Source organism: Pecten maximus, chromosome 16 (genome assembly GCF_902652985.1).
Source record: "Pecten maximus chromosome 16, xPecMax1.1, whole genome shotgun sequence".
NCBI lineage: Eukaryota > Metazoa > Mollusca > Bivalvia > Pectinida > Pectinidae > Pecten > Pecten maximus.
This window is the reverse complement of record NC_047030.1, coordinates 1,428,796-1,440,399: the sequence shown is the minus strand read 5'-3', so window position 1 is coordinate 1,440,399 and position 11,604 is coordinate 1,428,796. Positions and strand designations below refer to the sequence as shown.

Here is an 11,604-nt window from a genome sequence, read left to right as displayed (position 1 = left end):
TATTTCCAACATTAAATGAAAACGGGGGGAAATCTGACGATGTTCTGCAACTAATTCTACTTTTAAAAAGCAGGTTTTTGTCTCGATAACAAAATAAATAAGCACCGTTGTTTTCCATAAGTTCTGCATTCAACACATTTAATTATCTTTTGAAATCTCTGAGGTTTCTTTTAAAACAAGAAAAAAATATATCTATTTACAGTTACAAGATCAAATGCCTCTGGATCAATTTCATCATAATCTAATGATAATGAATAATCTGTAGATTTCATCAAGTTCCGTCAAGTTCCAAATGAAGAAGTTGATGGAACATGATTTTCCCAACAAATCAGAATTTAAATTAATATGTTATACAGAATTTGTTGAGAGTTAAAAGACTGGACAAAAAATAAGACTCGTTTGAGTAAATTTGTTTTCCATACGTAGAAAAATCGTCCTTAAGTTCCATTACGTGAATAATGTAAAACTCAAGTTTCTACAATTGGCTATTACTGAGGTATGAAACAGAATCCACGAAGACTGCTATTTTCTGTGAAGTTGTTTTCAAGTAAATTTCAACAATTATGCAAATGTTGTCAGTAAATTTGACTTAAAAATTGTGAAAACGAGCACCGAGAATTATCGACGGTGGGTGGGCAGGTTTTATGTAGAGGTGGTTTTTTTCACAAAATCCCAGTTAAGCATATAGTTTTAATTTTATGTAGCATTTTGCAGAGATAGGTTAACAGTTAAAGAATATTCAGACTATCATATTCAAATTTATACAATAATTTCTCACTACATATTATCATTTGGAATCTCTCTGAATTATCTCCCTTTGGTTTAATCATCAAATGAACCAGGTCCGTTTTAACACTATTCCTTAACTTATAATTTTCTATAGGACAACATTACGGAATGAAAGGAAGGTTGCTTCACTAAGATTTCTCCTTTCATTCTGTAAGGCTTTCCCATTGAAATATCAAGCTAAGGAATTTTCTGAAGTTAAGGAACATGGATAAAACGAAGGCCAGGTATACACTATTTAGTAGTCTGATCATTAAGAGTTAAACATTCATCTGAACAAAAAAATATTTTTAAATGTTTATAAAACTTAAAACCTTTTATTACAGAAAATAACAACTGATCGCACCATATCTAATACATGTAATAATTAAAAAATCAATTTTATTTCGAAATATTTGACTTGTAATAGAATATTAGTCATATAACAATATTTTGCCCTTAAATCTTGGCACTCGGGGAGGCAAAATAAATATTTACAAGCACTAAAACTTCATATTGACGGCCATCAACACTTCAAAACTGAATTATCCTTAAAGCTAATGTATGAATAAAAAAAATCTAAAAAGGCATAAAAATATGTCAGACAGTTAAAACTGAAGACTTGTATAAATTCACCGAATGTTGATGTGATGATTATGCTAATTCCAGGGAAAAGAAGATCTCATAAGTTGACAAATATTTCTTAAAAGTTTCTTTTTTTACCTTCTATGCATAAATATTTCAATTTATTCTCATATCAACTTTAAAAAATTTCCCAATGCAACTTATTTGAATCATAAAAGATTCAATCCAATTCAATTGTAAATATTCACAGACTAGAGGTCACAGTACAATTCAAATATCCTTGCCAAAGTTTAAGAACATGAATATGCGATGGTAATTTAACATTTCACATCTTTGGGGTAGAATAAGAATGAAAAAGAAAGAACCATTGTTGATGAAATCTTCATTTTATGATGTCATCAAAAACTTGAGAATAAGATATTTACAATATAAAGCACTGTTTGCAACTGAAAACAGGCAAGTGTATAATTTACCTGTTCAAAACAAACAAGTGAACTGCCTGTTAAAAACAGAAATGTCCGCGATTCTTCAGATACCTGATTTACTGATGACAAATATGTATTCCACATGATACAGGTTAATCAATAGGTCATACCAGCCGACCAGAAATTCTAATGGCGGAAGGTTCAATCCAGACTGATAAAGTTCAGTGATGAACCATTCCTTCAATATTTCCAGTGGACGTTTGGAGCTCCCTGTTCTCTGTATAGCTTGTCGACATATTTGTCTGTATCTCTCAGACCCAGTCTGTGTGGTTGGAACACATAACATCAGAACCCTAGCTGGTTTGTTCCTCGGGGGCAGGGGAGACTGACTCCGACCCCGGGGCAGATACTGGTTCTGATACTGGAGTCGTGTCTGTAGAGGGGGGTGTGTCAAGTTTCCTCTTCTTTGCATAGTATTCAATACGCTGTTCTAGGCTTTCTGTAATAACAAAGAAACATAGTATTCAATACGCTGTTCTAGGCTTTCTGTAATTACAAAGAAACATAGTATTCAATACGCTGTTCTAGGCTGTAATTACAAGGAAACATAGTATTCAATACGCTGTTCTAGGCTTTCTGTAATTACAAAGAAACATAGTATTCAATACGCTGTTCTAGACTTTCTGTAATTACAAAGAAACATAGTATTCAATACGCTGTTCTAGACTTCCTGTAATTACAAAGAAACATAGTATTCAATACGCTGTTCCAGGCTGTAATCACAAAGAAACATAGTATTCAATACGCTGTTCTAGGCTGTAATCACAAAGAAACATAGTATTCAATACGCTGTTCTAGGCTTTCTGTAATTACAAAGAAACATACTATTCAATACGCTGTTCTAGGCTTTCTGTAATCACAAAGAAACAGTATTCAATACGCTGTTCTAGGCTGTAATCACAAAGAAACATAGTATTCAATACGCTGTTCTAGGCTTTCTGTAATAACAAAGAAACATAGTATTCAATACGCTGTTCTAGGCTTTCTGTAATAACAAAGAAACATAGTATTCAATACGCTGTTCTAGGCTTTCTGTAATCACAAAGAAACATAGTATTCAATACGCTGTTCTAGGCTTTCTGTAATTACAAAGAAACATAGTATTCAATACGCTGTTCTAGACTTTCTGTAATTACAAAGAAACATAGTATTCAATACGCTGTTCTAGACTTTCTGTAATAACAAAGAAACATAGTATTCAATACGCTGTTCTAGGCTTTCTGTAATTACAAGGAAACATAGTATTCAATACGCTGTTCTAGGCTGTAATCACAAAGAAACATAGTATTCAATACGCTGTTTTAGGCTTTCTGTAATCACTTAGAAACATAGTATTCAATACACTGTTCTAGGCTGTAATTACAAAGAAACATAGTATTCAATACGCTGTTCTAGGCTGTAATTACATAGAAACATAGTATTCAATATGCTGTTCTAGGCTTTCTGTAATTACAAGGAAACATAGTATTCAATACGCTGTTCTAGGCTGTAATTACAAAGAAACATAGTATTCAATACGCTGTTCTAGGCTTTCTGTAATCACAAAGAAACATAGTATTCAATACGCTGTTCTAGGCTGTAATTACAAGGAAACATAGTATTCAATACGCTGTTCTAGGCTGTAATTACAAAGAAACATAGTATTCAATACGCTGTTCTAGGCTGTAATTACAAGGAAACATAGTATTCAATACGCTGTTCTAGGCTGTAATTACAAAGAAACATAGTATTCAATACGCTGTTCTAGGCTGTAATTACAAAGAAACATAGTATTCAATACACTGTTCTAGGCTTTCTGTAATCACAAAAAATTACAAAAACTGTGTAATCAGATTGTATACACTGCATTTAACGTAATATTTACTATTATAGGAAATAGATTTCTTTTTTACAAATACCATGATTATTTCCCATTGCATGACAATGCCACCATATCAAGTAAATAAAAAATATCTGTAATACATAAATGCCCCCACTGCCACTTGATACATCAAAACACAGTTTGGTGAGGATCGCATCAGCAGTTCCTGAGATTAGCTAGTTACAATGAATCGGGAGGGGACGGGACGGGACGCAACACGACGGGATTGGACGTGGCGGACACGGGAAACACTAAATGCCCCCTCATGTCATGGTCGAGGCATAACTAGGAGAAGTGTAAGCAGGAGATGGAGGAAACACTAGTTCAGTTATATGTCAGTGCTTTCCACTATCTTATCAATGGACATGTATTAATTATAAAGGCGACATTTACCACAGGTTTGACGTTCTAGCAGTCGTTTGTGTTAATTATAAAGGCGATATTTACCACAGGTTTGACGTTCTAGTAGTCGTTTGTGTTAATTATAAAGGCGATATTTACCACAGGTTTGACGTTCTAGTAGTCGTTTGTGTTAATTATAAAGGCGATATTTACCACAGGCTTGACGTTCTAGTAGTCGTTTGTGTTAATTATGAAGGCGATATTTACCACAGGTTTGAGGTTCTAGTAGTCGTTTGTGTTAATTATAAGGGCGATATTTACCACAGGTTTGACGTTCTAGTAGTCGTTTGTGAACCTTGCTCTTGTTTCCTGGAATGATCCAATCTGTCTGGTTATAAATAGGGGAGCTCAGGTCTTTCCAGGGGGCGATATCACAATCTATAAAACATCAGGACATATTTACTTGTATGTCTACAAATATATTCTATTTTGGGCAGTGTTTCAGCTAATTTCATCCAAATACCAATGAAAAATTTCTATATAACAAGAGCTAATTACCTGTCTCAACTTTAGCACTGTCCATTTCTTCTAACATACGACGAATCATTGTGGACCTGCAAAACATAACATGTCAATAAAATACAATGATTTGACTACATGGTTAATTATGATATCACAGGTGTGAGACATATTACATGGTAAAACAGGCAAATTATAAATGTTCTAATCTCCAGATCTTGTCAGAAAAATCTGTTTAGTCACGTCAATTGTATACGTACCTCACTGTATGGTGAGCCCAAATCTGCTGTAGGTGACGAATGTTTTCCTCATGCCAATCTAAAATAAATTTCAAAAATCATAACTTTAAATGTTCTGATAACACCACTGAAAGCATGTTGTAAACTTTTTTCTATATATATTTCTTTTATCTGGAAAATAAAGTTTGACTTGTACACCAGAATAATTCCATGGACAAAGACTATTACTATAGAGACATGTTTTAAAATGTTCACATCTCTATACAATGTAGAATTAAAAGTTGATATACGTGACAGGTTTTATTTGTAGCCTTTTCAAATTCTAGTTGTTTTAACGAAAGTTTGAAACAAGGATATGTTTGTGGAAGTTATGAAATAGACTATAATTTACAAGACCTGAACTTTGGAAGTTAGGAAACAGACTATAATTTAGAAGACCTGAACTTTGGAAGTTAGGAGACAGACTTTAATTTAGAACACCTGAACTTTGATTGTTAGGAAACAGACTATAATTTAGAAGATTTGAACATTGGATGTTAGGAAACAGACTATAATTTAGAACACCTGAACCTTGATTGTTAGGAAACAGACTATAATTTAGAACACCTGAACCTTGATTGTTAGGAAACAGACTTTAATTTACAAGACCTAAACATCACATAAATAGTCTATGAAAATTTGGTTACATCTACCCAGACCTTCTTGTCTAGAAGAAATCATGATTTACTTTCAAATGATGGGACTAATCAATATAACAATAAATAATGTTTACCTGCTTCATAGATCCACTCTACATCATCTGCAAACTCACAGTCAAACAGTACCAGTGGAAGTTCTGTAAACACAAGGTGTAAATAGTGAATTAATGTACTTACTTCTCAATGACACACTTCATAAAACTAGAATATGTCTGTATTACACACTTCATAAAACTAGAAAATGTCTGTATGACACACTTCATAAAACTAGAATAGGTCTGTATTACACACTTCATAAAACTAAGATAGGTCTGTATGACACACTTCATAAAACTAGAAAACGTCTGTATGACACACTTCATAAAACTAGAAAATGTCTGTATGACACACTTCATAAAACTAGAATATGTCTGTATTACACACTTCATAAAACTAAGATATGTCTGTATTACACACTTCATAAAACTAGAAAATGTCTGTATGACACACTTCATAAAACTAGAAAATGTCTGTATGACACACTTCATAAAACTAGAATATGTCTGTATTACACACTTCATAAAACTAGAAAATGTCTGTATTACACACTTCATAAAACTAGAAAATGTCTGTATTACACACTTCATAAAACTAGAAAATGTCTGTATGACACACTTCATAAAACTAGAAAATGTCTGTATGACACACTTCATAAAACTAGAATATGTCTGTATTACACACTTCATAAAACTAGAAAATGTCTGTATTACACACTTCATAAAACTAAGATATGTCTGTATTACACACTTCATAAAACTAGAAAATGTCTGTATTACACACTTCATAAAACTAGAATATGTCTGTATTACACACTTCATAAAACTAAGATAGGTCTGTATGACACACTTCATTAAACTAAGATAGGTCTGTATGACACACTTCATAAAACTAGAAAATGTCTGTATGACACACTTCATAAAACTAGAATATGTCTGTATGACACACTTCATAAAACTAGAAAACGTCTGTATGACACACTTCATAAAACTAGAATATGTCTGTATGACACACTTCATAAAACTAGAAAATGTCTGTATGACACACTTCATAAAACTAGAATATGTCTGTATTACACACTTCATAAAACTAGAAAATGTCTGTATTACACACTTCATAAAACTAGAATATGTCTGTATTACACACTTCATAAAACTAAGATAGGTCTGTATGACACACTTCATAAAACTAAGATAGGTCTGTATGACACACTTCATAAAACTAGAAAATGTCTGTATGACACACTTCATAAAACTAGAATATGTCTGTATGACACACTTCATAAAACTAGAAAACGTCTGTATGACACACTTCATAAAACTAGAAAATGTCTGTATTACACACTTCATAAAACTAGAAAATGTCTGTATTACACACTTCATAAAACTAGAAAATGTCTGTATGACACACTTCATAAAACTAGAATATGTCTGTATGACACACTTCATAAAACTAGAAAACGTCTGTATGACACACTTCATAAAACTAGAATATGTCTGTATTACACACTTCATAAAACTAGAAAATGTCTGTATTACACACTTCATAAAACTAGAATATGTCTGTATTACACACTTCATAAAACTAAGATAGGTCTGTATGACACACTTCATAAAACTAAGATAGGTCTGTATGACACACTTCATAAAACTAGAAAATGTCTGTATGACACACTTCATAAAACTAGAATATGTCTGTATGACACACTTCATAAAACTAGAAAACGTCTGTATGACACACTTCATAAAACTAGAAAATGTCTGTATGACACACTTCATAAAACTAGAAAATGTCTGTATGACACACTTCATAAAACTAGAATAGGTCTGTATGACACACTTCATAAAACTAGAATATGTCTGTATGACACACTTCATAAAACTAGAATAGGTCTGTATTACACACTTCATAAAACTAAGATAGGTCTGTATGACACACTTCATAAAACTAGAAAATGTCTGTATGACACACTTCATAAAACTAGAATAGGTCTGTATTACACACTTCATAAAACTAAGATAGGTCTGTATTACACACTTCATAAAACTAGAAAATGTCTGTATGACACACTTCATAAAACTAGAAAATGTCTGTATGACACACTTCATAAAACTAGAAAATGTCTGTATGACACACTTCATAAAACTAGAAAATGTCTGTATGACACACTTCATAAAACTAGAAAATGTCTGTATGACACACTTCATAAAACTAGAAAATGTCTGTATGATACACTTCATAAAACTAGAAAATGTCTGTATGACACACTTCATAAAACTAAGATAGGTCTGTATGATACACTTCATAAAACTAGAAAATGTCTGTATTACACACTTCATAAAACTAGAAAATGTCTGTATTACACACTTTATAAAACTAGAAAATGTCTGTATGATACACTTCATAAAACTAGAAAATGTCTGTATGACACACTTCATAAAACTAGAATATGTCTGTATTACACACTTCATAAAACTAAGATAGGTCTGTATGACACACTTCATAAAACTAGAAAATGTCTGTATGACACACTTCATAAAACTAGAAAATGTCTGTATGACACACTTCATAAAACTAGAATATGTCTGTATTACACACTTCATAAAACTAGAAAATGTCTGTATTACACACTTCATAAAACTAGAAAATGTCTGTATGACACACTTCATAAAACTAGAATAGGTCTGTATTACACACTTCATAAAACTAGAAAATGTCTGTATGACACACTTCATAAAACTAGAAAATGTCTGTATGACACACTTCATAAAACTAGAAAATGTCTGTATGACACACTTCATAAAACTAGAATATGTTTGTATGACACACTTCATAAAACTAGAATATGTCTGTATGACACACTTCATAAAACTAGAATATGTCTGTATGACACACTTCATAAAACTAGAAAATGTCTGTAAGACATTAATGTCCCCACTGTCACATGCCACACAGTTTGGTGAGGATCACATCAGCAGTTCCTTAGATTAGCTAATTACATCGCATCGAGACAGGACCCCATTTTATGCTGGCGGCATAAAATATGGATTGGGAATGGTGTTGTTTTGAACACCCAATAATATAGACAGAAAAGCCGAGAGAATGCTGATGTGTATTAACAGTTCTCCTTTCTTTCTCTAGTCTGTACTTGTCACTCCTGTAAAGGTAATCTAGATATACTTCAATTTTCATGAAAACATTATTATTTAACAATTCGTGGCAGACAATCTGGTATAAAGTTTGACTCCCCTACAAAAGTAAAGATTTTGAAATAACTTCAATTCAGCTTTAAAACTTTCACATACCTGAGGCCATTGTATACTGTGGCTTCTTAGGTGTTTTCTCAACATCTAGTAACTCGTCAATGATCTGAAAAAATTAATTTGACGTTATGATAATTACTTTCACTACATGGGCATCACATAAGTTGTCACAGTTTCGACCTTTAATTCCTGTAAATCTATTAACAGCAATGAACATCAGAATGGAGACAATGGCTATGATGGTATACTCTCAAGACACTCCATATCATCAATACATTGGTGGTGAGAGACTGGATGGTCTAGAAAGGTACTTCTTATAAATATTTTCATCAATTCAAGATAATGTCACAATTTGGAAAAAAAAAATCAGTTCTATTTCAAATGTGATTTAAGAAATCTGCACTGTGGTTTTAAATAGAGCTTATTAGATATGTAAATTAATTTCAAAATGCATATCATATGGAATGAAAGGAAATTACAATTAACCATCATTAAGCCATAAACTAGGGATATGCCCACTCATATCTGTATCTGTTTTGTAAACACCTATAAATTGATTTCATCTTTCTTTAATAAGCTATGTGTTGGTGTCTTGGGCTTATTACAGAATAAATACTGTATCGGAGGATATCGTTATTATGTTTCCTTCTTTATTATGACGATCGAGATATTTAAAGAGAGTTATGTCCCCTTGACTGTGTTTCTACTCACTAACATACATGGCCTCAGACCACAATTATACTTCCGGGTCGTTGTACACGAATGTAGTACATATTGAAATTTCAGGACTGTTGCTAAATATTTTTTCCTGACTTAGCTGTTACAGATATGGACATAATTTTAGCATAGATTTATAGTGCAATATGTAATCTAGTGGCAGAATTTTGTTTTGACACCATTTCCATGTTTGTTTGTGAGGCAGGACACGGGGAGTTATAAGGCTTGAGTAGTAATATTTTGTGATTTTCCGGATTTTCCTACAATATAGTAGGGTGGTTACACTTAAATATAAATAACTTTGTTAAATGCCGGTCATGAGGTACTTTCCAGCTCACTGTATGTTCAGCTTGAATAGTTCTACACGTGATGTGAAAGCCAGATTTTTTGCAAACTTCTGAAATATTTTAATTTCGATTTTTCTTTGGTAGAACAAAGAGGGAAATTAATTGTGGTCTGAGGCCTGCATAGCTTCAGAATCTACTTTACATAACAAATTATGTCCCCTTGACTGTGTTTCTACTCGCTAGCATACATAGCTTCAGAATCTACTTTACATAACAAATTATGTCCCCTTGACTGTGTTTCTACTCACTAACATACATAGCTTCAGAATCTACTTTACATAACAAATTATGTCCCCTTGACTGTGTTTCTACTCACTAACATACATAGCTTCAGAATCTACTTTACATAACAAATTATGTCCCCTTGACTGTGTTTCTACTCACTAACATACATAGCTTCAGAATCTACTTTACATAACAAATTATGTCCCCTTGACTGTGTTTCTACTCACTAACATACATAGCTTCAGAATCTACTTTACATAACAAATTATGTCCCCTTGACTGTGTTTCTACTCACTAACATACATAGCTTCAGAATCTACTTTACATAATAAATTATATATATTTTTAACTGACCAATCAGAACCAACGTACCTCTGACTTCTCCTTTCCTTGACCAATCAGATAGAGCACAGCCACAATACAGCGGATTTGATGCCACAGGAATGCTAACCCAACAATGGTGAGTTCACACATTTGATAGCCGTTCTCCCTGATCACAAAAACAACAACAGATTGTTAAAATTCTCTCTTCCTAATTGATGCATACAATACTTAGCCTAAGCTAAACAAAGTAAATGCTCTTAGTTGTATGACACTCTAAATGAACTTATATATTTTATAATTCTAAGATTTAAAATTAGAGTTATTCCTTGACAGAATGGTTACCTTTCATCCAAGTTCTTGATATCAGCCGAGACAATTTTACGTCGGAAATTCACCACTCCATTTCCTACATCCATCTTACACAAGTTACGGAAATCGTGCTCACCAGTGATCTTTTCAGCAGCCTCAGACATTGCCTATAACAAAATCAGATTGGTTAGGTGAACAAGTCTTGTAGGTTTTTAAAGATATTTGTTTGGAGGGTCATTTTAGATGGGTCTCCTAGCAGTAGTTGGGGACTACCTCACGGGACAACATATGGGAGGCCTATGCCAACCAGAGCACATCCATTTCCAATTCAAAAGTATTTTCATTCAAAAGAGAGATATTCAAAAAGTGTAATTTTGAGCACATATACTTATATATTGAAATTTTGAGCACATATACTTATATATTGAAATATAATATCCTAACATCAATGTTACGTGTGTTTCATCATCAGTAGTATTATAGTCATTTCTGTTTCATCGTAGGTAGTATTGTACGTGATTTCTGTTTCACCGTCAATATTGTAAGTGATTTCTGTTTCATCATCGGTAGTATTGTACGCGACTTCTGTTTCATCGTTGGTAGTGTTATATGTGATTTCTGTTTCATCGTCTGAAGTATTGTATGTGATTTCTGTTTCATCGTCTGAAGTATTGTATGTGATTTCTGTTTCTTCGTCGATAGTATTGTATGTGATTTCTGTTTCACCGTCGATAGTATTGTATGTGATTTCTGTTTCACCGTCGATAGTATTGTATGTGATTTCTGTTTCATCGTCGATAGTATTGTATGTGATTTCTGTTTCACCGTCGATAGTATTGTATGTGATTTCTGTTTCACCGTCGATAGTATTGTATGTGATTTCTGTTTC

At 32.8% G+C, this 11,604-nt stretch overlaps 1 protein-coding gene across 4 annotated transcripts in view; it reads right to left on the bottom strand.

The window, feature by feature from the left end:
* Nucleotides 1–367: 367 nt before the first annotated feature.
* Nucleotides 368–11,604, bottom strand: part of LOC117345260 — a 48,216-nt gene continuing 36,979 nt past the window's right edge. For 3 of the 4 annotated variants that reach the window (XM_033908301.1, XM_033908304.1, XM_033908302.1), the window contains 8 exons: nucleotides 10,749–10,882; nucleotides 10,455–10,572; nucleotides 8,836–8,899; nucleotides 5,569–5,631; nucleotides 4,818–4,875; nucleotides 4,597–4,652; nucleotides 4,360–4,476; nucleotides 368–2,274 (listed from right to left, as the gene is read on the bottom strand). In XM_033908301.1, coding sequence (XP_033764192.1) covers nucleotides 2,129–2,274; nucleotides 4,360–4,476; nucleotides 4,597–4,652; nucleotides 4,818–4,875; nucleotides 5,569–5,631; nucleotides 8,836–8,899; nucleotides 10,455–10,572; nucleotides 10,749–10,882 — 756 coding nt within the window. In that variant the 3' untranslated portion in view covers nucleotides 368–2,128. Of the gene's footprint in view, nucleotides 2,275–2,803; nucleotides 3,009–4,359; nucleotides 4,477–4,596; nucleotides 4,653–4,817; nucleotides 4,876–5,568; nucleotides 5,632–8,835; nucleotides 8,900–10,454; nucleotides 10,573–10,748; nucleotides 10,883–11,604 lie in introns of those variants that run through there. The other variant, XM_033908305.1, reaches the window with a different exon arrangement.